The 27030-nt window shown below is 38.1% G+C and overlaps 1 protein-coding gene across 3 annotated transcripts in view; it reads right to left on the bottom strand.

Annotated features, from left to right (window-relative positions):
* Nucleotides 1–27030, bottom strand: part of LOC124153339 (phospholipase DDHD1-like) — a 73621-nt gene that overhangs the window by 12176 nt on the left and 34415 nt on the right. The window contains exons 10-12 of one of the 3 annotated variants that reach the window (XM_046526443.1): nucleotides 20828–21024; nucleotides 9027–9336; nucleotides 466–1313 (exon numbers count right to left, since the gene is read on the bottom strand). In XM_046526443.1, coding sequence (XP_046382399.1) covers nucleotides 9032–9336; nucleotides 20828–21024 — 502 coding nt within the window. In that variant the 3' untranslated portion in view covers nucleotides 466–1313; nucleotides 9027–9031. Of the gene's footprint in view, nucleotides 1–465; nucleotides 1314–6918; nucleotides 7893–9026; nucleotides 9337–20827; nucleotides 21025–27030 lie in introns of those variants that run through there. The other 2 variants (XM_046526444.1, XM_046526442.1) reach the window with 2 other exon arrangements.

The raw sequence follows: 27030 nt of genomic DNA, 5'->3' as shown, positions 1-27030 counted from the left end.
AATATAGTCCCCCTCAGAATATATTCCCCCCACCCTAATTTTGAGGATTCAGTTTCGGGAAAAGTTAAAAAAATGTGTTTGAATATTGTCCCCCCCTTTACTTTTACCACAAGGGGGACTACATTCAGACATATACGGCAACACCATTCCAAAAAAAAATTCATACTTTCAAGTCATGAAAAGCAAAATCAAAAACATTTCGTACGTGAAGAGTTAAATCATGAAAAATCATCAAGAATATTGAAAGACTCACCAATCCTAACAATATTATTAAGTGCATAGATTATCTAATTAGCTGAAAGCATTATGGCTCCTAAAAATTTAAAAAACCCTTAGTTATAATGATTACAAAGGGATGCCAGATCAGCATTTTACTTACTATATGCATGCCTTTCTTTTTTTATTGCATATTCAAAATGCTCATTAGGCATCCAGATACATACGTAGGTCAGAAAGACTATGATAAACATCAAATAGTCATTTTACTCCAAATAAAAGATATACATATTTAAATGTGCATTAACCAACGTTTAGCAATGACAAATAAAATAAAAATGGTGTAATGACTCATTAGCTAGTAGTGAACCATTTATGGCTGCCAACTGTACAAACCCTTATGATAAGATTTTCAGCAATACATAAACGGAGACGACTAGCTTGGTGCAGTAGAGCCACTTTTCATGGCAAAAAGTACCAGATTACAGAAGAACTTAAATATTAAGTTGCTGACTACTAGTTGATATTAGATATGGATGGATATGTGATAAGTTAACATAGCTAAGGAGCACAATTAATACAAAGATATTTTTTATCTAACTAACTATTGATTTTTAATACTGTCTATATCAGAAAAAATCTATAAAATTTACCACTCTCAAGAATACACAAGGTTTTACATATTTCATGTAAGTACGGAAGAAAAATTTGATCACAACCCAGCGATTATATAATTAAATGGCAGGCCATCAATATGTATTGTCAGTATATGGATGACAGTATATTGTCAGTATATGGATGGATATTCCCAAGTCTTCCAAAAACTGGGGAGGGATGCCAATGCAATATGGACAACGGAGGACCATACCACATGAATAATATTATCTACTTTAACATAGCCATTATATTCCATTATAAGAAATAACTACTGCTATGGATATAATATAACTGTAATTAGACATTAGAGTCACTTATAAAATATAACAATTCAACAATTTAACATGGTCTCACAATCTTATAAAAACAACCTGATATTATCTAACGTCTCTTTAAAAAACTGACTTGCTGCAATCCATCGCTGCAGAAGTTAAAGCGAGCTAGAAGTAAGAATCAAAGAATAATAACATTAGCCATCCTCAACAATAATCCCATACCTTGGCATTCAACTTAACAAATCTCACTGCACCGGAATGAATTGATCACTAGACAATTTACTTTACACATGTACTCACTCACCAATTATCTAAACATCCATAAGTATTCCATATGAAATTACAGCTTTTAGAGTGTCAGTTGCACAGTACAAAGGAAGGATTATTTACTTGACAATTGTTCACAAGGCCGTAGTGATAAAAAAATTACAGAAGGTTTTGAAGGATGGGAATTACATTTTGGGAGGGTTCACTACGAGGTGGAATACTTATGTACTTTCCAGAGGAATTCAAGTTACTGCTACCTTCATTGTTCATTATTACTTGGATTCACTCATTCTGCCATGGATTTTTGGCATCCATATTAATTGAAACTTGATTGAATTAATTCATATTAGATTGGACCTCTGGTCAAAATGACATGAAATGCACATCAAATTTTATACGACAGGCATGTTCATATGAGAAAGGAGACATTGAAGTGAATCCATGGGGAATTTCATGAATATGTTCGTAACTTGATGACTGCAATAATCATCAACACAAATATGTAACTTGATTATGATTATTAAGTTTAGTACAAAGGATGACTAGTGAATGATTGATTTTCATAGACAATTACGGCAACACTTCAGAAAATATCTATAATATTGATACAAAATTCATCGACACATCATTCTTGTACTTGAATGCATGAGGCTAACATGGGGAATACACGGCCGTCGTGTATTCCCCTTGTAAGACCAAATGCTATGATAAAACTAGAATGATTAATCCAAACTACGCGGGATAATGCAACCAACTTAATTACCATTAACTATTTTCTCTTTAACTAACTACTTCGCTAAAGGTAGCACAATCACAAAATGATGAATTAATATATGTGAGTAAAGGCATCCAAAAACTCATTATAGCCAAACTTGTAGATAAAGTCACTCAAATGAAAAGTGTGGTGCAGTTATTGTTTGCATTATTTATTAAGGTTAGGAATGTCCGAAGATTTCCATGAAGATTATGAGAATTAAGAGATCCGACACTCAATAGAATACAACCTGACTATGCCAAATGAATGCCAAGAGCACTCAAGAAATTTAGACAGAAATGAATCACTTGCATTAAATAAAATATGCATGGCGATAATTTACGTTTAACCGCTCTCTAAACAGTTTGATTTTTGTAAAAAACAGCAAAATCTGTTATGTGGACAATCCTGCTCCTAGGGAACCTTTCTTGCAAGTGTTCACAGCTTTGGCCACGCGTCTCTAACGGAAAACAAGAATGACAAAGCCAGTCTATCCAAGCGTTGCAGAAATTCCTTTCTATCAAACACACAAAACTCATCGCTCGCACTCGTCAACTGGGGTAAACATGTAAATAATTTTTGGCATTCCCATCAGCACAAACATACACAGCTAGCATATTATAAGTCAATGAGGTAAGGGGAAAGGATAATTAGGAAGGCGCTTATCAAGTAAGCTTGTTATGGGTTTCTTGCGGCCAGGCCGACAAACATCCAGAGTAATGACAAAACTGATGCTAAACTTTCAGCACTTCAGCAGATGTTGCTTTTATTCCATCATTTTAGAGTTAAGGGATTTATGTATAAGAATAATTTTTCCATTCTTGGCACTTCTATAATATGAGTAGGAATAACATCATATGGCCATTATTTGAAAATCATTCACATTTATGAACTGATGACGAAATGACGGTCGTAGGAAAAACACATAATTTCACAAGAATAGCGACTTAGAGTAATATAAAAATGCTGGAAGGAATCTCTAATATATATATTCTATTAATCGGGTTATCAGACCATAAATTAAAATTCATGAATGTGATATTGTGTGGACCCTGAATAATTTTAGTTTTTCATGCACCTGCCAGCCAAGTTTTTCTACATAACTGGACTTAAAGTGGTAACTACGCCCCTCACATTTGTCAGTTGCCGTGGTGTAGCAGTTAGCATACAGAGCGTCGGATACATAAGTCGTAAGTTCGGTTCTCCCTGATGTTATTTTTTTTTTTTCTTTCTGCCGCAGGATAAAGTACTTATATTTTTTCTTCGATGTACGTTTTTGATAGTAATATTTTTGTTAAAAACTTACTTTGGAGACCTACTACATGATTATTATTTTTTTTAATTTTCCATTTGCCTGGAATTAAAAGTGTAGTGTCTTGAAGAAAAAAATATATAAGTACTTACATATTTTATTTTTTATGACACTACACTTTTAATTCCAGGCAAATGAAAAATAAAAAAATTGATTATCATGTAGTGGGTCTCCAATGTAAGTTTTTAGCAATAATACTATGTATTATTAAAAACTTACGTTGGAGACTCACTGCACGATAATTATTTTTTATATTTTTCATTTGCCTGGAATTATAAGTTTGGTGTCTTAAAAATTAAATTAAAAAATTAATTTATTAATTATTACATTAAAAATTAAAATAGCAATAAAGAGAGGCATGCATTTATTATAATAGTTACAAATCAAATTCTAATTCATAACTTACCCCGGAGTTATTTTCTAAACAGCTTTGGGTGCTAAACAGAGTACAAAAATCTACAAGCTTATTCATGATAAAAGATGAAAGAAATTTAAAAGTAATTAGCCATAACACATATTACTCTTTCTAACAGCCAAACATTAAATTAGGCAATATTTAAGAATAAAAAAAGCTAAACTCGCATTAAAAACATTGGCTGCAAAAAATGATACATAGCCCTAAAAATAGACACACACAAGTGAAAGAATTCTGGAGTTGACTTGTGATGTATGACCTACAATTTTCAGCACATTTCCTCAGTTGAAGTTGTTTCGGGTTTCCCACCGGGTGAGGCTCTCCATCTCAGGAAGAGATGGAGAGGAACAACTTCATCATCATCATACGCTGGGAAAGCCTCAGATCTTTCTTCACATTTCCTCAGATTTAAGAAACACTACGTTACTTAACAAAAGAATGACCGGGGTAAGCCAGATACAGTAAAACTTCGATTTTACGCACTTTGATTTTACATCAAGTCTCGTTTTACACAGCGACACACAAGTCCGGCCGGAAAGCATAGGGAATTGCAATGGTGAAACTTCGATTTTACATCTTTTCTTGATTTTACGCAGTTCTTTGATTTTGTGCAGCATAACCCCATCCCCAAAGAGGCCGCTAATCTTGATTTTACGCAGTTGTCTTTGGACTTGTTTTGAAAATCCCGACTGGAGCAATATGAAGTTAGGTTATTTATTCGTCTCAATGAGTTGCAAAAATGAATACAGGAACGGTTGAAATGACGTCGCGCTGTTGAGCGTGAAACTAGAAACATCGCGAATCTACTTAATGCTTCCCCCTGTGCCCTCTCAGTAATATTTCAGGCTCCTTTACGAATGCGAATATTGCTCTTAGTTCAAATTTGCTGAAGAAGGATATCGAAACCTAAAATATACGGCAATCGCCGTGTATGCGTTATTAAGGCAGATGATTGCCGGAGATATTAACAGTATCACCTTTCGTTTATTATTCGACTTATTGATCGACGCTGTTTATAATATATTTATTGTAATTACAGTAGATGGTCGTTAATTCGGAATTATGAACTATGGAATATCTATCCCTAGCAGAAGGTTTTCTAGAATTTTGCCAACGCTACGTTTTCCTTCGCCCCAGCCAAATATAATGGCGAAATGAGCCGTTAAAAATCCTCCCATGCCAAAATTTTGGCTTCCAAGGTGATTCAAAAAAGATAGTCGTACTTCTAGTATGGACATAAGTCAATGGTGATTCAACACAATGGTAAAAGCAGCATGCATTGGCTCATTCCATGGGCTAACCCCACATCTGCAGGACGAATGGAGGCGAGGGAAAGTTACTTGCCCGGCGCACTCATCAGAACTGACTCGATTTGTATCTAATTGTCATTGGGTTTAAATGAAACATGATTGGAACTTGAATAGCTATTAGCTTAGCTCTGCTAGGTGGCAAGCGTTTATTCTTAACGGAAGTTGCAGTTAAGAATAAACGCTTAGAAGTTAAGTTAAGTTAAGAAGCGGCAGTTGCACGGTTATTTAAATATGTAGCTCACTTAAAAAAAGTGATCTGAACACCGGAAAAATCTAAATTACCGAATATCCCGGGTCCTGTGTGCTCCGTATTATCTATGGTATGCTATTTGAAAGGAGGTAACTGACAGCTGGGGTCATTAGCGCCATGAAGTAAGGGCTGGGGGGATAGGAACCCTATGTTGGCATTAGCCAGGTTGTAATGATAGGCTCCAAAGGGACCAGGACTTAACGTCCCATCTGCTGGACAGAGTGGTGCACATTACACTCAAGTAGGGATAGGGCAATCTCTGACAAGTTTCTGCTACTGCTAGGACATGAACCTAGGCCCACAGGGTGTGAAGCCTTTGTGATGTATTGGCGAAATTTTGCTCCTTGTTAATGAGGTTAATTTGGATGACTATTCTCATATACCTCATTTCTTCAATCTCCAATCTTTGTTTGTCTGCAGGTGGTGAAACGGATATCCTGAAAACTGCTTTTAATGAGAATATTTTTAAAAATTAGCTTCTCTGCGAGTATTTAGTGTCACCATTCCGAAATTTCTCCTGGGTAACAGAAGTAATCTCAGTGCCAGAAATGCTGTCAATTCAACCAGGGGAAACATTGTTCAGGAATGCAACGTTGTTTCTCTTAAGGTAACACGTCATCCGTGCTGTTGCTTGTGAGTAAATAAGATTATTAGGCTTCATTTTTTTGCTTCCAAATGAGTAATTGAATCCGGGAAACATATATCTGACACGATTGAAGAGGATTCCATGCTCTTTTACCATAAAACCTCACATAAGAGACTTTTTCTGGTTCCGGATCTGGCTTAAACCAGAACTATACAAAAGTGTATGACTAAGCCTTCTAAAAATAAGGAGCAAGTGTTATCCTGAAAACTATACTCCTCCTAAATACCAACCCTTGATTTTTACACACTTTGAATTTACACAGTGCCCATATTTCGGTCCCTCCAACGACATAAAATCAAAGTTTTACTGTACTTATAATGACCACCAGCTGTCGATTGACCGTTCGCTCTTTTCTTGTGCTCTTTCATTTGTTTTCCCTCCTTATTTTTACCTGACAAGTATAGTGTTATGAAAACAATACAACTTTGCAAAAAAATATTAAATGCATCTAAAAAACTTTTATTGTAAAATAAAAATGTCTCATTTCCATAGTCCAAATATAATATGTCATGTGTTTTAAATACAGGTAGCATTTAAAACACATTATTTTTTGTAGTTTTCTTGGTTAAAAACATATCAGAGAAAAAAATAAAAAAAGGATAAAGATGAAGCATTATAAATTCTGTCTCCAGGTATGTATTTGTTTACTCTCTTAGCACCTTTGCAAATTTTCTGATTATGTTCACAACATCCACACACGTATTTAGGAGACACACATCAACATCAGTGTTAAAATGAAATAATTTTCCTGGAACATCGAAAAACATTAATTTTTGCACATGTAAATAAAAAATGTGGGATTTTTCTAGGTCAGAAACCTTGGTACAAAGGAGATGCAAAATGCCAATATCGGCACTTCTGAGGACACCTAATGGAATCCAGGTGAAATTGAAAAACACAGTGAAAACCCGAAAAATCAATGAATCAAGACTGCCACGGTAAACTACGAGACAGTAAAAGAGACAGCGCTTCGATAAAGTGACTGAAATTGTGGAATTTGATGCGTATTTGAATCTCAAGGAGATAGAAGAGAACACTTTCGGAATGTGCCGTTATGCATTTCATTTTATCGATCCTCTGAGTTTGTGATTAAACTTTAGCATCTTAGTACGAAATCTTCTAGAGACCAAGTGTGAAGGGAGAATGAGATTGACTTAGGGAGTGCCGATCGACCCAGAAATATATTCAAACACATTCAATGAGCGCGTAATAGAAAATATCTATGGAACGCGCAGAGCAGATGAATATTGAAGGTAACCATCAGAAGAAGTGACGACCAAAGGGAATGTAAGATACCGTGAAAGTGAACGTGTTGACGAAGTGGTCGGAAATATCCATGATCGATTATTTGACCCTGACAAAGATCACCAGAAATGCCTCTGAGCGACAGACTGCCTCAATTTCGGGGAAGAAAATACAACACACACCTTTGTGCCACAACCAGTGAAAATTTAAACTACCACAATCTAGGAAAATAGTTTAATCTTTATCGCATTTGAAATAAAATTCATTCTTCTAATAACCTGAGCATAAAAAAAGTTTTCACCGAATTTCTTCAAAAGATATAGTTTATATCGGAGGATCTAGGAGAATATCACCAGTTCTGGTAAACCTGATGACCACGGTGTGGACTGAAATACGGGAATGAGTGACTCCAGTATCAATGACGAGACAGTGACTGGCATGCAAGTTGTAACACGTTGGCGAAAGGGTATTCCCCGGGCGCTCACGGGCAGCTCCACTGTGCAGAGGAGAAGCGGGGGTGCGGCATCATCTGGCTTGGTTAGCAGCTGCTATGCATGAACGCAACAATGAATTTCAGCTAAATGAATTTCATCTCTGCCCATAGAAAGCTTAGTAGGCTTAGTGGTGACTCTTTACAACGCAACATATGTACCTTGGTTTTGCTAATGTGTCTCTCCTTCACATAAACAGTAAAATCATGAGTAAAAACTGTTTTAATGATATGAGAGTCAAATTTGAGTAGTATTCATGTGCGTTAAAGTGATACCTATTCGACGAAATTTACACCAAGGATCGGCAAAGAGAGCTAAATTACAGTGTCAAATACAAAAACGGTCATTAGACTGCTTGCAGTCATTCTAGATAAAAGCTAACATTTCTTTGGATATGAATTTTTTCCCCCCAAAAAAATCTTCATTTCAAGGTCATTTGTTCCAAAATATTAAAAATTGAAAAATCACATTGTCAGTCAATTAAAAATAGAAATGATTTTTACTGGGCTAAAAAATGATGTTGAGTCCCAATACTGCATAAATGATAAAAAGCTCGAGGTTTTCCAAAGTTATCAGACACATTAGCACATACACATTCCAAATATGTATTTTATTGAAAAGAACTGAAGAAACAAGCTTTATAAATGCAAGTATCACAGGTGCATACACAAAGACAGGACGCTAGAAATAAACATTGAGCATGCACTATCCAGCAACCAGCAACTATTTATCATAAAGAATCAAAATGAGTCATGCCTGAGGCAGAGGCCTTCATTATATTGGGAATTAAGTAATTTATGTCCAGTCAATCCCTGTCCCACTCCCTAGTTTGGCTGAACTCATGTTAGTCTCAGTTCAGATAATGTTGGTATGTACCCTGATGTGCCAGTTTGTCTCGCCCCCAATCTACTACTTGGGACATCACGTACAAAAGAATGTATTTGTCATTTCAACATTTTCTATACTTGGATCAAAATTTGGCAAATAATTGGTGGCAAGGGGTAATCATACCAGTCTGGATGCCTCGAAATGTTTGCAACATAAATATAAGTGGAAAAGGGGTTTTTCTGCCAATCTGTTACACGTATCCTGGCCAGTGCTAGTGCCATAGTGTGTGTGCCCCTTTGAAGGCCTCTAGCCAAATAAGAAGGTATTTGAAGGAGTTGATTTGCTTTGGCTACTACTCACCCTGTTCATGGAGAATTTTCCACATCAGCTATCCCTGCTGACTCCTGTGGTGAATGTTCAGCTTTCAGTTCTGGGATTAGATGAGTGAGAATAAAGTATGCAGTGTCATAGTTTGACCAATAGGCAGTATGGGAAGTCAGTGCTGAAAGATATGTGGCTCCTAGGTTACCCTCGCGAAGTATATAGTCAATTCGGTGTTCTAGGCCAGGGGTGGGAGGAGATGAGTCGTGCCCTGCGTTTCTCGGGGAGCCACACTCTGAATCTCCACGGAGGCCCCCGCGAACCAGGTTCCAGATCCCTCGGCTCCTGTCTAAAAAGGCGCAGATAAAAAAACGTAAAAACATACAGAATATTTTACTCATGCAACTCCCTCTTTTCCATGCACACAATGCCCACGGCTGGATTCCCAATCAAGGGAATTGTTTTGCAAGACAATCAATATGAATTTCACAACCCTTAACGTGGCAGGCTTGAAATTTACCACATACTATCTCGTATTTTATTACTTATCTATGGTAGGTGCTTTTAAAGAAAGAAAAACATAGTTAAATACATTAGAACCTCAATTTGTATAACAAAAATGGTTTGAACAAAATTTGGCAAAAACAAAAAGTTGAAGGTCACATCTAAGTCACATTGTAAATATTTCAGAGGATGGTGACAAAAAGAGGGGAGGACAAGCGAAGGGGATGAGACACACGGAGAGAAACACAATCCTAAACCTCTACTCCAGCGAAATGGACGACTGGTTCCAGCCCTCACTGCTCAAAATTGAATCACAACTAGAGATGGGTTAGTTTCGGTACCAGGCCCTTGTTACTGACACTTCTTGGCCCTTATAACTGGCATGAAGAACCGACTGCCTAAAGCCGCACTTAAGAATTGGCATGGAGCAGTGGTGAGGACTTGAATTTTGTGCCCACGCCAGCAATGCAATGCATAGTCTTCAAGATGACGTCACGCCAGGGTCTTGAACGAGATTCTTTCATAATTCATTCATGACTTAAAATACCAAATTTTATTACTGACCAAACATACTATTTGAAACAATAAAATAATTTCAGCGGTCGTTATTAAGCGCAGTTGTGATGCGGAGAGAGGAGGAGGAAAATATTTTCTTCAATAGCTTCTCTGAATGAATCATGTTTTGGTAATCTTTTGATGTAAGGACAACAGGCTGCTTGCATTGGTGTTGAGAAAACCCAACACTGGATTTACTTTCTCCCAATCCAAAGTGGCTGGAGGCACATTACCCAAACACGTGATGCACCCAAGGGAAGTGGGAAGGGGTCCCTAGTCGCGACATTTTTCTAGCTCACACTGGTGCAACCCCAGCTTGATATACATAATAGGGTGGTTTCCTATTTTTTTTAATTGTCTAAACCGAAAGATTATTACTCCTGGAGTACATATTTCACGCTTTCAGATTTTTAAATGACGAAATCTATTATTTGCGATTAAATTAAAAGTGAAAATTTTTAAGCACGTGAAAACGTGATGGCTGGCTAAGTATGAATGCTGGGAAAAGCCCATGTGACGTCTGGCTGCTGCTATGTGAGGCCACCTTGGTGCGAGGCTATGAACGCCGCTAAGATGAAGGCTGCTTGTTGCCGAGCATGGCAGTAGCGTAGAGTACTCTGCTAGCAGGTATGTAGTGCTTAGCTTAAATAAGGACTATTAATATCCTATCAAACGAAGGAAACTTTCTGACCATGGGCAATTTTAATAGGTGATTACTAAGAGATGCTTCCCTGAGCTCTGTGCCTCATGCATGCATTGGTAATCTCTGGCATCTGGGTAACGATTATGCACTCCTCTTTTTAACCCTTTCAAGTTTCAGTCGAAACTTTTTGGTACCCTTCAGTTATCCCTTTTCTATCAATGTGAACACATTCCCACCATTAATTGCCAAGTCCTCTATAGGCTGAAGTTTTCCTGATTTCTAGTGATCTTGCAAGGAAGTTCTAGGGTTTTGATAACTATAAATATTACCATTCAGTGATTTAATGCACTAGATAACAAAATGGAAGTAGCTCCAATGTTTTTCGATTTTTCAAAAGCTTTTGACAGTGTGGACCATCAATTGCTCCTCAAGAAACTTACCAGGAAGGGTATTCGAGGTGTACCTAATGCTTGGGTTGAATCCTACCTTTCAGACAGAACTCAACATGATGTTCTCTTGGAAAATGGTGCAAATTTGTTTCCCCGGGTAAGATCCCAATTCGAGGTGTTCCTCAAGGCTCTGTCCTTGGGCCAGTTTTGTTTATTTCCTACATTAATGATCTTGTAAAAAGTTTTCAAAGCATGAATGGTGCTACCCCATATTATATGCTGATGACATCAAAATTGCTCTCACAGCACCTACTTTTGAAGAATTGAAAGATAAATGTAAACAGGTGAGCCATACTTTACTCACCCGGTGTCATCAAAATTTTCTAGATTTAAACGTAGGAAAGTCTCACTAAATTTACTTTGCAAATAAAAATAAAGCAAGTAAAGTCCTTCCCATTGAAGTCGATGGGAAGGTGATCCCACAGGTAAAAAATACCAAATTTCTGGGCTTTAATGTCAATTTTCAAATTTGTTTGGATGAGCATATAGATACTTTAGCTTTTAAGTTAAGCTCAGCCTGCTACACATTTAATTAGATCCATTAGACCTACTGTTTCTGTTGAAGTCCTTCGGGAACTATACTCTGGAGAATTTTATTCCCACATAGCCTACAGCATAATTTTTTGGGGTTCATCTGGCTGAACTCATGTTAGTCTCAGTTCAGATAATGCTGGTATGTACCCTGATGTGCCACTTTGTCTCGCCCTCAATCTACTACTTGGGACATCACGTACGAAAGAATGTATTTGTCATTTCAACATTTTCTATACTTGGATCAAAATTTGGCAAATAATTGGTGGCAAGGGGCCTAGTCCATTTTCAGCATTCTGAAAGGAGCCATGCAGCTAATGACTTTTTCCAAACGTAATGCCCCTTGCCGTCCCCTGTTCAAAAAACTGGATATATTACCAGGGCCATGAGTATATATTTTTCATTTACTTGTCTATACTAAAAGAAATCTATCCCATTATGTTAAGAACCGTGATGTTCACCATCATTCTACCAGACAAGTTGATCAGCTGCTTGTTTCTTATGTGTGCACTAGGAATACAGGTGCTGTTCCAAACCGTATGGGCCTTCAATTCTATAATAAATTGCCGGTTGAGCTTAGGGCACCAATAAGTGATACTGTTTTTAAGACCAACCTCCTAAAATATCAGAAACTAAAAATTTATTATTCTATTGATGAATTTCTAAACCAAGTTTGACATATCTCGTATCCATTGTATCTTTGTACATATTGTATAATGATTCTTTAACCATATGTGTTATCTGTGTGTAACCTGATGTGTTACCTCTTGATGAACCTGACGTGCCCTATATCATTGTAAGCTCTTGTATTACTTGATCTCTGCACAAATAAAACATTATCATATCATTACTAATTCCTGACAGCCACAGAAATCAGGATTATTGAGCTGGTATACTGGGCTTCATTTATTTCTGTTTCCAGTTTCCGTAGACATCTACCACTAATGACGCCTACTCAAGCACTGAGCCCAACCGACACCTCCCCATAACCAACAGCACTCTAAAAATTGTATAATAAAAAAATTTAAAAAGTATCAGAGGCACAGTGTGATGGAGGGCCAAGGTTGTTTTTTTTTAATCTGCGACGTAGTCACTTTTGACGTGGTTTCTATCCTATGGCACTGAGATTCTCCCGAAGGTTGTTCAATCTCTTGGGGAGAGTCACACAATTTACCTGTTACATGCTGCCTTAAAATTTTCCACACCTGAAATTTTATAGCATAACCCCTAAGGGAGAATTTAAACAAAATGGTTTATGAGTAGGACAAGCATTGTTGTGCGATGGCGCATGCGAAGAGAGGACCAGAACTCTTTCCACTCCCTCGTATAGAATGCTGCATTCACTGAAGCATTAATTTAACCCTAGAAGTGCACACTTATTTTTTCAATCATAAAGTGCACACTGGGGTCCAGCGGACCCCATAACTTTAAATTTTTTTAATTTCAACCCCCTGAAATTTTTTTACTATTAATATAGTAAATATCAATAATAGAAGTGTCTCTTACACAAATATGTAAATATAAGTTATTTAAACATATTAAAATGAAAATAAAACAATATTTTTCATTCTAAAGACATAAAAATTCTTTAAGAAAGTCATCAATCCTACTTTTATTTACTCTTACGAATGTTTTAGATGTACAGACAAATAGTTTTAACAGCTTAAGTATTACATTGTGTAGTTCATGTAAAAAAATGTTTCATATTTTTTCTTTCCATAAAACGTATTAATTTTAACAATTGAAAACAACTAAATTTACCAGTGTATTTTTTTTATATTTTTTTTCACAAATTTCATTAGGACTTCCTATTGCTCCAAAATGCACATTACTATTATTTATTTTACAGGTAAAATATAAATTTTTAGAAAAAATTCCTTGTTGTTAATTTCTCACTCCAGTACAGGTAGTACACAGATAACTTCGGTGCTCGTCACACATCGGAGCGCGGCACGATATAATTCTTGTTTTTCTGTGGGCAGAAGCTGCATCGTATTTTGCTTTGAAGGATTTCAGGATTTCATATCAATTGCTGATATTTCAATTTTTAAAATTTCCGCAATGGTATTCCTGATTGAAGAACACAAGTTTTTTTTCAAAATCCGTTGATGCAAATGAGGTTTGATGAGTGACAAAGCCAAGTTTTTCAAAAATTTTCTCCGATTTATTTTTTCATTACTATCAATATGAGAGTAAAGAACCATTGCGTTCATACCAGCTTGGTCTAGCATGCCATAGAAAATCCGCATTGGCCATCGAAGGGTTTTTCTGGCTGTTGTATATTCATGACACAGTTGATCAAATGTGTCTGTTCCTCCTTAAGTGGCATTATACATGCAAATAATCTCGGGCTTTCCATTGTCTTCGTTTATAGCTCCATCCGAATGAAAAGATGGCAACAAAAGCACTATTTTATTTCTTTTCGGTGTGAAAGACACCAGGGTCATGTCAGGGTCAAAGGCAATTCGTGAAGATTGAACAACAGCTTCTTGTAAAATCCACTGGAATTTGACGCTTGTTTTTACGAATGGTGCCCACCATCGTTATTGAATAATCTTATAGCATCTTCTTTACAAGCTCAACAGAAGTGAACCAATTGTCGCACGTAATATTTCTATTCGTGCCATGAATTGGTGTTGACAATGTCCGTACATAATATGTCGGAACAGTTTCATCTGGATTGGTAACTACTTTTCCTATGTAAGGATAGGCATTTACCATGTAAAACGTTTTTGCATCATTCATCATTACAATTTTTATGCCATATTTATCTGGCTTTCCTTTCATATATATCCGAAAGGGGCAACGGCCTCAAAAACCGAGAAGTTGTTCATCTACTGTACAATACTCATCAGGAGTGTAACATTTCTTGCAATTATCTACAAACCCTTCCCAAATTTCACGAAGTTGCGCAAATTTATCGATCGTTCTGTGCTGCATTCTCGTGTTTTTATCATCAAAACGCAAGGTTGACAGCAAAAACAGGAATCGGTGAAGAGACATGGTGCATTGATACAACGTAGATCCAAACTCAGTTGACCACAGTTCATACAAATTTGTGTGGCACGTCTTCTGCACCCCAGAAAAATATGGAAGTCCAAAAAAAGCCTCAATCTCCTCAACATCTACATCACCGTGGTACGATTGAGGAATTGTGACATTTTGACGCTGCCGTTGTACTTCCTCATTTGTATGCGTCATTATTTTATTTCGTAAAGCGCTATCCAACAGTAATTCCCAAGCTTGCCGGGGAGTTTTGACGTCGCGCGCTGCTCCTTTTGATCCAGGCAGATCCGAAACCAAATTTCGCTCTCTCTTTCGATCTCCAAATGCTTTCAAACGTCAATGTTTGATGAATAGTTTACTATTATGAGTAATATATGTTCAAAACTATTGCTCTACAATCAGTTCCATTGAAGTTTGTTCGTACGTCTTTCACTCCGAAGTTCCTAAATTATTTGCAAAAGAGGAAACCATCTTGCAAGATATTTCACAAAAAAAGTTGATGTCCTCAAATATCCCAAAGTGATAAAAAATGATAAATGACATTTTAATTACTATAAACGTATAAATACGATTATAACAAATGTATTTGCAGCAAAAAAGGCAATAAACAAATGTGTTAATTTTTTTCGCAATTTCAAAAAAATTTCATGAAGTGCACACTGGGGTCCAATGGACCCCAGACCATTTCCAACATTAAATTATAAAGCAATAAGCGCGTCGAAAAATTCACCACACACATGAAACTTTTACTAAGATATAAAAGGAAATTTACATTGGTATGAGCTTTCAATATTTTGTGCATTACAAAAGTTACAGCAAAGAAAAAAACTCCTGGGGTCCACTGGACCCCAGTGTGCCCTTCTAGGGTTAAAATTTCTGATCCAGATCCGATGTCTTCAACGAATTTGGATCTGAAATATCAAGTGAAGGGCAACATCCGTGGATATTTGGATCCAAGGTATCCGATCAGACCATCCCTACTTATTATGATGCATATTAGAAAAATATGAATGCACAGGCAGGATTGGCTGTCCAGCACCATTTCCACAGTCACAGAGGATGAACACCAACTGACAAGCACCATGTAAAGGGGGTTCACCACACGTCATTTGCGTGTGTTTGAGAGAGAAGGCATGAGTCTCTTAAAACACGAATAATTGCCGTAAAAACCTCATCTAATGACTATGCGAGCAACAGTGCAGCAATATGCTCAGCACTCAGGAGCAATTTCTTATCAACAGAATTTAGCTTAGCGGCATTTCCCTGGCTGGGAAATAAGATGTATGCGTAGCTGATGATGGTATGTATCAATAACTTGCAGAGGAGACGATTGAGTTTCATTTGCCTGTCACAATGATAGGTTACCTTGGTGACACACCCCTTAAATGAACTTACAACCATGCTGAAGCCCAAGGTCAGCACTGGGTTATCCCTACCGTTATGCACCCCTAATGACATAATCAGTGGGATGGAATCGTTACAGGGCTAGCGCAAAAGGAGTCCTCATTACAGGCAGATGATTTCTTTCCCAATGCTTTTCCACATGCAGCATCCACCACAAATAAAAGAACACTTGCTACATCACTACCCTTGTAGTGTCCACCCCAATTCTCACTCGTGAGACGGGGATCAAACTCGCCTTTGGCCATGTGGGTTCTTGCCTTTGGGTGTCAGGGGCAATGAATTAATTCCAGCTGTACTCGGTAATAAAAAGAGAAAAAGGCACTTTACTTTCGGGTCTCCATGAGAAGCTCTTTCGGGTGGCTAAATGCGCGAAGATCACGGAGGCAGATAGACGGCGGACGTTCGGATGGACTTAGTAAGGTTCTCGTGCCTGTCCTAGGAGGATTGCACCCTGGGCAAAAAGGCACCCCTGCCAACAGAGTAGCAAAATACGGCACAGGAGAAGACGGGAGACTTCTGATTTTCCCTCTTAACCACTGCTCGCGGTTTACACCCCAGCGGTCACTCCCCAACACCAACTGACTTCCCTTCGATTTTGAAGGTTTTTATATTCAAAATCTTGCCCCCCCCCCCCTTACCCCCAGGTCTCATCCCCATACTAGTTCACCTACAGGAGTACATGGGGCTCTAGGAAGTGGAGTGTTTGTTACGACTACTCCAGGCGTTGAGGTGTCCATCTTCCTGTTTTCCTCCTTAAAGTATATTTGTGTGCCGTATTTCGCTTTCCTTGCCTTAAGCTGTCCTCCTCCCTTCGCCTAGCCACCTGCTCGAATTTGCAATAACACTTCCATGACTGAATTTAGACGGCACAAATATTTTGCGCCAAAATCTGTGGTCACCACACTCTTACAATAGGAAATACTTGTTATAACGTATTTCCGCTGAAGTTTGCATACCATCAGTCAATGCAGAAGTTAAAGGGTTATAATATGATGTACCTTGTTTTAAAATCAAATGGACGACTTTTGAGCAAATAGCCTTCAAATCCAGAGAGAGAATTTTGCAACAGATAGTAATCACCTATCAGGGTTCCCACTCTACCTGAACAATGAAATTCACGGCTTTTTCCAGGTTTTCACGGTTATTTTTCACGTTTTCACGGTTTTTTTAAGGTTTTCACGGTCTCAATTTTGCTGAATTCACGGTCCGTTAATAAGCCAACAATAAGAAAATCACTGGCCGTATATCAACAGAAAATTAACGTACGCGAAAAACGCCGTGAATGTTAACGCCGCAATGAAAAGTGATATCTGTTATGACGTGATCTATCGTTTGCAAAATTCAGGGCCGACTAAAGGACCAGCCCAACCGCGCTCTTGCCCGGACGCCGAATACCCTTCGGCCCTTCTTCCGTCCGGACACTCGAGGTACTTTTTTAATTCCTCGCTGAGAGATTGTTTTTTGCGCACGTTGTTATTACTGCACAGTAACCGAATTTCCCCCACCCCAATATTTCTTATTTAACGGAAAATATTTTATTTAAATTGTTTATAGAATATAATAAATTGATTCTTTCTTATTCAGCGGAAAATATTTTATGAAAATTGTTAATAGAACATAATAAATCGAAAAACAATTTCATGCACCGTATTAGCACGAATCTAAGACGAACACGATTCTAAGACTACCCTCCTTTTTTGGAACTCCACTAGGGGACAATTTTTCTTTATTAATAACGATACGATTATAAAATGAATGCGGAAAAACGATCATTGCTTAATTTTTTTGCTAGATTGCCTATGTCCCAGGAAACGCAGGATTTTGGCGAGTAATTAAGAAATTCATTTAAGGTTTCAAAACAATATTTTAGATAATAACAGGAATAGTAGTACTTTATCAAGACACATACGTCATATTGTTGATTCGACCCATATCTCTTTCAAAATTCTGAATGTTTGCTCTCCACTCGGCATTTACACTGCTATTATGGATTTCAGTCAGATGTAAAAATTCTTATCCATCAAACACCATTTCCAGTACACGTATTCACGAGAGCAATGTGCATGTTGTGCCTAAAACAACCGCATTCGCCGGTGCAGTGACTGGTTGTGAGATGGATCACGAAGGCCAAAAATAGTCAATTACTTGAATTGTTCCTGTCTAATGAATATATTTTTAATACAATTGAGGTAGTGTGTAAAGCGTGAACAATGTTGCGTTAATCGTCAGCGGCACGCCCACCTGGATCTTCGCCTTCATATCTCTACTTGTTTTCTCCAGGTAGCTCACTCTACCCCCACCCCTACCGTCATGTGCTAGCGGACAACCCAAGGCGCTCTGCAATATTCACGCGCATCTAGCCCGGATTCTTTTCTTCATGTTCAATTATTTTCAGTCCATCTCTTAAAGTTCTCAATAGTTTCTTCGGAGGGGCCATGGTCGGAAGACGACTAAAATTAAACTAGTGAAAATGACTCTATTAAACTCACATGGAAAACACTCGGTGGTTCGAAGTCCAGCCACCCCGGAAAGTAGGGAACCACTCGTACGAGGTAAAGTTCGGAACTGATGCTATCGCGTACGGGGGTACGCAGAGCACACTGCAGAGGGCGAAGCGTGACCATAGGACTGCGCCATGAAATTTTTTACCCTAAAGATGCCCATTCTTTTCTAATTAGCGTAGCGCCAGATGATCAGATGAATTCGGATTGTTAGTGGGGAGAAACAAAAATCCTGAGAAGATATCCCTTCGTCAGTAACTCTGACAAGTGAGACTACTAGTAGTAGTATAGCTCGTAAATTGATAACTGATAACAACCTGGTATCATGTTTTCGGAACAAAATGCCGAATTAACTGCCGTAAGCTCAGCTACGAGGATATCGCGTTTCGCCAAAAATCACCATCGTATTTTTCCATCTATTTCCTTGCTTAAAATACGTCATGTGTGGTCTCGTTTTTTTTAACGTGCAAATTACTAACATTTCAATCTAATAAAAGCATAATAGCAATTACTGAATATCATTGTTAGATACCTTTTGGGCTAATAGGTGATTCATGCAGCAGTTGACCTCCATAAACTGGGAACTTCGAAGCAGTTAGGCTGAAAAAGGTCAGTTGGTGAGAAGAGGGGGGAGCGCGAAACACGTTTCTATTGTTCTCGTGTAACTCGATATTTTTTCGAAGCTAAGGTCTTCGTAATAAGATCCCTGCGCGAGCTGGGACCTGTTTTTATTTTGAAGAAGAGGAAAGCGTCAGAAGGGGGTAGGCGAATGGTGAATGGAGGGGGATAAAGGTTCTTGGGAAATGCGCTAATGTTACTTTCCCACGGCACTGAGCTTCTCCCAATGGTAGTTCCATCTCTTGGAGAGGATTCCAACTACGTGCTTGTCGTTATTAGCCATAAATGACACATTGTCTTTATTTCGTCTCATTTTCGTCAAACGATGGATGCGGGAAAATTCTGCGTCGGAACCGCGATCTTCAAACGATCAATGCGAGAAACGATACTTCGGGGAACGATAGATGCGGGAAAAAATTAAATTGTCTATAAGGAACTTTATTTGGGACCAGAAACGGCGAACGATCAATGCGGGAACGATAGATCGAGGTTCCGCCGCATAACTTTCTTTTGAAAGCGGCAGTGTAATGACTTCTTTTCTCTGCTATTGTAATACTCTGAAACCAAAACTGAATCGATCTCTCTAATCAGAGGCAAATCATGTTCCCTTCTTACCGTTGCTCTGGGAAAAATGGAACGACTATGTAGCACAATTAATCGTAGAGGGCGTAACTTGGTGGAAATCCATAATATCACGAATACAAGGATCAAGGAAATAGCAAAGTTCTTGATCCTTGTATTCGTGAGACTATGTAGCAGTTTATATCGCGACGGTATTGAGGCTTTAACGACACAAACAAACAGCATTACCTTAGATAGCAGAAAGCGGAGGAACTGGATCACCACCGACAGTAAATAACTCCACACTAACTTTCCGGTTGCGACGTAAAACTGGCAAGTTCCAGGTCGACGCATGCGACAATCGTGTAATGCTGTGTTGCCATAAGCGGAAATCTTCTCTCGTTTTCAGGACCGCAATGCGCGAGAATTAGTAACGTCACGCCGAAAGCTCGCTGTCACCCGGTTCAAACGCAGGGAGCGTAGTGTCCACAGCGCATGGCAGGTTGTCAAGGCTAGCGGTCTTCCAGTCATAGGATTGAGGGTGTTGAATAAACGTTCAAATTTTTCGACACAATGGCCATCTAGATTTAGTTTCGAAAGTGGTCGCTGCAGCCAGTGGGAAAGCTAATTGGGTTGAAGGGGGACTAAGCAGTGACCGAGGGAGGGGAAACCAAGCCATTTGAGGAAAGTAAACAAGCTGATGAGAAGTGGTGTCATATTTCAGGAGGGGGAGAGAAAAGGCCTGCGCTGGGGAAAGATGTTTTTTTCTTCAGGCAACATTCGTTCCCACGCTTTTCTGACCCATGCGACCGCATGCGACGATGCTCGCCACAATGAATAGAAGTGCGCTAGCTACGAACGAAGATGAAAATTTCTGGTAAGGTATTATTATCAAGATTGAGAGATTTTTAAGGTTTTAAGACGAGATTCACGGCTATTTCCCGGTTTTTTCACGGTAGAGGAAATTCACGGCTAATTCACGGTTTTAAGGTTTTCACGGTTGAGTGGGAACCCTGCCTATACAATACATAGTGCACAGCCATTATCCAGAAATAAACAAATGCTAACCTTTGATGGGAGTGTTTGGGGCAGTTCCTTCGTTGCTGCTACATTCCGAATCTCCCTCCTTCTTTGCTAATCGAGGATCCAACAATATTAATGGCTCGAGAGGTACTTTGCTGTATGGCACTTTCACAGCAGCATTGTATGGCTGTATTTGCAAAGGAGCAATCCTTTCATATCCTCTAATAAGAAGGGGCTCCATTCTGGAAAAATCCAAAGGAAAAATTGGATTAGGAAAGGAGGCGTATTTATTACATCGTGAATCATAACTAATGATATATTAATAAGCTAAAATTAACAATGGAATTTGAATGCAATAACAATTTTATTAGATTAATAATAAAAATAATAATAAACTCGATTGTTTCTGGCTTTACTTTGTGAAAATCCATTCTTAACCCTGCAGGACTCGCGCCCCTTTTTGGAACGCGAGTACTCGCGCTGAGCCTGTCAGGCTCAATTTTCTTTTTCAAGTCCTCACCTATTAAAGTCAATTATTTTTCCTCATCTTTTGTTTAAATGTTACTAATAATGTTGAAATGGTCCATTTCATGAAAATCAAGTCCATTTTCGTCTGATAAAATATGTAATTATTTCTTCATATCGAGTGTGATATAAAATAGATTACCATTACTTGTTATTGATTTATTGACTCGTAAAACCACTACACAGTGTTAATATTAAGGCAGAAAGAATATTATAAGGCAAAATTAGCTATTATCATTATTCTGCAAGCATGCACCATACAATAAATGTGTATGCTCGAGACAAATACACTTTCCACTATTTTCGCAGACATACCCGGTAAATATATTTTTCGTGTATCCACAGTCTGCACACATTTTTCAAATTTCAGTGAACTTTGGGTTCTCTGTTTTTTAAGTTGCCTTTGGTTAAACTATTCTATTAGTCTTGATAGGCTCGTCTTATATTTAGCCCTAACTCTTTGGGGAGCGATTTTATGGTTCCCCTTCTTTACGCGTGTTCATCTACGAGCCCAGCTGACAACTGCCTAAATAACGCTCTCCAAGATTTCACTTCTAAGTTTTTGTTTCCGAGGTAAACAAAAATGTAGGAATTTACCACAGCAATATTTAGCATAACGTAAATACTTGTCATAGGACAAATTTCTTGATACATTGTATGCCATGCATAACTGATCTAGTGTATCTACTCCCGATTTTGTCATGTCATAAAAAGGTATCATTTCTGGCTTTCTTTCATCTCCACTACATTCATCATTTTTTTGTTATAGTTCATGGTTGATATCATAAACACAAATTTATTCTTTCTTGGAGTGTATAGCGCAAAAAAACAGTTCTTGGAGAAATCAAATGAACTGGATTTCTTATTTTTTTGTTTCTACGAAAAAAAGTAGGCAATTCCCGCTTATTTTTCCGAATTGTTCCAATCACGGCAAGTCGGAATTTCAAGAGTTCATTTACTAAACATAAGCTGGCAAATAAATTGAAATCCAAATATTTCTACCAGTACTGCTGATGGGAAGCATAAACTCTTCACGATATCAGAAGGGCTGTTGTTGACCGAAAACGATCTATCAGGTGGTTTACCAGCATACACTTCAAAGATCGAAGTATAAACTACCTAGCAAGGCAAAATTTTTTATCGCTTATTTGTTGGGCATACTTGGTATTTATTGCTGGAATGCGAAAAGACCTCGAAAATTCACAATTTTCTCATAAATAGTTGTGTATTCACCAATAATGTAAGAACTTTTGCGATTGTCAAATTTTTCAAATATCTCATGAAAACAGCTATCCTAACATTTTTTGTCTTCTTTGCTGTTATTATGTATTTGTATTTTCTATAATTTTTTCAAGCAAAAAATCACTGCCAGCATGCTGAAACAGTACACTCACGGTTTTGTGGCGGAACTGGCGCAGTTGAAACTTCAGCGAGAAGAGCACCTCCAATATCTGTGCACTCTCTAGTCAGAATGACCGTGTCCTCCGAATTTTATGGCCGCCGAGTGGCGAAGTGAATACACTTTTCGAAAAGAGGTGTAATTATAACGAGCCGTAACTTATAGCATTGTGTGAAATCAATACAAGTAGCTTACTTTGTGTCAACTATAGCGCGCTTGTAATTACAGTAGGACGAGCAACAATGGCTTCTCAGACATACTCCCATGTAAATAGTTTTGACTTTCAAAATATCAAGCCCATTTGGCAGAAAAAGAACCTTTACTAGGAGTATAGTGTTAGAGGTTATCCATAACAGCCTACATTGTGTCTATACAGGCAATCAGAGTAAAATAATAGGCTAAGGGTGAGAACCAAAAATGTAACGTGAGCACTCGCGTTGAGCCTGAGGGTCTCACACCGCGTGCATACGAAGCAAAATTATCATATTCCAACCTTATGATAGGTTGATCGGGATATTCTGGGCAAATAAAACGTAGCCAAAAGAGTAAGGAAAAGGTAGAGAAAATGTAAGCGCATTATTGAGAATTTGTCAAGAACTATTAAGAAAATATCAACAATGTGAGCCTGTCAGGCTCAGCGCGTGTTCCGGAGGGTTAATAATAAAACGTTATTGTACTTTTCCACACGATTATAACGGTTATTATAACGGTTATTATAACGGTTTCTGTACCTGATGATGTCGCCTCTGCGACGAAACCGGTCGTATTAATTAAATCGTGTGGAAAAGTACAATAACGTTTCGTTATTAAAAATAATAATACTAATATAATAAAATAATATAAAACTAAAAAACTTAGCCCTGAATGCAGACAGCTCTCCTGAATAAAGAGAAGTACAATCAATTAACTTTCACAGGATAACTTGCATAGAAAAATTAATAGTTAAAATTAGTAAATAGCATTTTAGAATATTTAAATATTCAAACAGAATCTCATAATTCAATTACATTTAACTTAGGACAATTTTCAATTATCTAAGCTTTCAATGTAATAAATCTCTCTTCTTCACCAATACAATAAAATAACATTAACTCCGAAGCAAAAGTAGGAATACAATGAGAGTTTGACCACAATAAGTTTGAAAAGCCCTCCTCCACAGTCCATTGGCCATAACACTTGCATGAAAAAATCCAACATTGCATGGTTCTTGTCAGACATGTTTTCGCATTAAGCGGAGCTTCCATAGGCTGTCATGAGCACAACAAGAATTACAGCAGCTAGTAACAGTCTGAATGTCAACTTGAAGTTGATACATTTGAATTAACATAACATAGGATTTTTTCCTTTAAATAGCCAATAACTCAATGAGAAAAATGTAAATACAGCAAATTTTTGTATGATTGCTATTTTCTTCCATTACCTTGCCACATCTTCATTACAGTGGAACCTCGTTAAAGCGAGTACGGGCTATAGCGACACCCCCGCTATTACGAGAGATAGCCGATGCACCGTCAATTTACCCTATAATAAGCATGTTAAAGAATTCGTTTTTACGAGACCCTTTCGGTGTTGGCTCTCGCCATAGCGAGGGTTTCACCGCCGGAAGACTTTCATGAAGACTCCTTAACCTCTGTAATTGCTAGCGATCTGTTAGAAATGAAGTTAATGGAGTGCTCAGTCTTAAATTTATGTGGTAAACTGTCGTTCGATAAATATAATGATGACGAAACAATGCTTTGCATGATTTTTATTCAGTGCGGCGCTTATAAATTGTTTGAATAGTTAGTCGTTATTTGAGTAAGGAAATTTAGTGATAAAAAAAACATCGCCTTTCGTCTGGATTTATGCTTACGTTTATCGGATAGATGTTTATCTGTCCCCGCACCACTCCTGTTCCTGTATATCTGTTCGCAACAGGTATATTGGCTATTATTTGCTCCACCTCCGGTAAAGCGACAATTCGCTATAGCGAGTGTTTATTAGTGCACATTGGGGTGTCGTTATATCGAGGTTTCACTGTACTTGGAAATACATATATTTATGCAAGTTTTATCCACTCATTTTACTATACACAGAAGACTCTCGTTATTACAAAGTTCATGGGACTGAAACACTGGAGATTTGTAATAACAAAGTTCGTATGAACGTTTCTCTTAGGAATCATTGATAGAAGAAAAAAACATACTTTGGGTGCTTTCCATTCATTGACATACGCCGACACAAGTCAACTTGCATCACGGTTTTCGTGTTCCATTCTATGTGTGTCGCTGACTGTCGTGACACAAGTCAACAAACGATTACACGCCAAAATTGGAAAAGATTTTCTGAGAGTCGAGGCGTGAGTCGCATGAATGGGAAGCACCCTTTGTCGAAATTTCTAGTCTCTTCAATCTCCCACACTCATAATCTTCAGAGTCAAGTGTATAATATGTACTCGTGCTTAAATTATGCCCAAGCCCTCGAGATATGAGGAAGATGCATTCCGAGACCTTGCTCGAAAGTTGATAAACCTAAACAAGGCATCGAGGAGAGTGGTTATCCTTCAGAATGCAACACTGCATCACAATCATGCGTTAACCTCTTCCCTACGCAGGGCATGATTTCACGGCCTGAATTTTCTGATGCTAAAGAAGGAAGGCCGGCTTTTCACGGCTTGAATTTTTCGAAGCAAAAGGCCAAAGGCCGTGTTTTCACGATTTCGCGGTCAAGAATGCCAAGTGGGTCCCAACCGCCATTAGGGTCCCTCGGCGCGAGAGGTCCGACCCTTTCCTATTGTCCGTGTGGGGATTACCTCGGCCCATTCTGGCTCTCAGTGTCCAACTCAAGGAAGGTGCTCGTGGTCACTTATTTGTTTATAAGTTAAAATAACTAAAAACGTTCATGTTGCATTTATTGAAAATCAATGCGAGGAATTACATTCTGTATGTTCTGCTGATTGGTTCCAAATTTTAAACAGAATTCTAGCGTTCATATTAACGGAGTTGATCATCACCTAGAACAATTTTTGGAGACACTAAGGTTAGATGTTTAATTGTTATTTTTATAACTTACTACCAAGTTTATAGGAGCGATATTGTAATGATTTACATCTAAAAATATACGTTACTCTGTTAGCTACATTCTAAGTGTACATTTGCGGTGAAATTCGATAGAATATCCGATTTAACTTCTATGAAAAAAAGCCCTCATAATGTAATAAAATATGATTCTCTCAGTTCTTTGTCGTGAGCCAAAATCACATTACAGAGGCTATTTTTAATAACCTCTTACCAACCTTTGAATAAAAAGGTATTATAAACAAATTTTGCTATAAATACTGATTAATGCATATCCTAAAAATTCGTAAATTTAATGTACCAATAGGGAATGTTTTACGTAGACACATGTTGTGAGAAGCATTCCATACCATTGCAAGAATAAGAACTGCTTTACCCAGGTAATTACTCTCATATCTTGGTTCTCTGGTCAGGATCCATTAAGGTGGTCTGCCCTGTGCCCCTCACGGGCTTATTTCAGGATACATTAGAGCGTTAATTTTTTCTAGGAAAAACTTATTATCCTCCAACTGGAACACCCAAGAGTATATTGGTGTAAGTATTCTCCTACTGAAATATGTACGTGGAAGATGGTAACCTCACTATTCTCGGAAAAGCTCATTTGGCTATGATATAGCGCAGTTTTGCTGAAAACCCTAAAAATAACCGTAGATCTTCGTTTAAAAGTTCTACAGGCATTGCAAAATGAAAGGAATACATTGATGAACCGCCATTTAATGCAACAGTAACAATTAAAAAAATTAAAATTGCACTGGCAACAATAAACTGACCGCAAAAGTACGCCGGGATGGGCTGCCTTCGGGGAAAAGGGTCGAGGATTATATTTGCCCAGTTGCCGGGGAAAGGGTCCGGGACCCCGCTAGGAAAGGTCATTAAGGGGAGGAAGCGACTACCTGCACAGTCCCAAGCCGTGAAAAAACTCTGTACGGGGCGAAAAATAAATTCTCAAACCCTTCGTAGAGCCAAAAGCAACTTCCCGTAAAGGAGCTCGGCGCGAAAAGGTTAATCACAATTGTGACAAACCGATCTAGCCTGCAACATAGCCGGAGCCGAAAAAAAATCGCTGTCCGCGGGAAGAAAGAATATGTGAAACACTGAACAGTTTCTGACCTCACACTGGATTAAATGATAAATTGTTCAGATTATGTCCGAAGTGCGACTTCCTCTACCCCACGTTTTGTCGCATTGGCAAATTCCAAAGACGCCTAATTAGAAATTTCTGGCGCACTTGAATTTTTTGGATGTTTGTACCTCTGATAAATCGTAAA

Source organism: Ischnura elegans, chromosome 2 (genome assembly GCF_921293095.1).
Source record: "Ischnura elegans chromosome 2, ioIscEleg1.1, whole genome shotgun sequence".
NCBI classification, from domain to species: Eukaryota; Metazoa; Arthropoda; class Insecta; order Odonata; family Coenagrionidae; genus Ischnura; species Ischnura elegans.
This window is presented reverse-complemented; position numbering and strand designations above follow the sequence as displayed.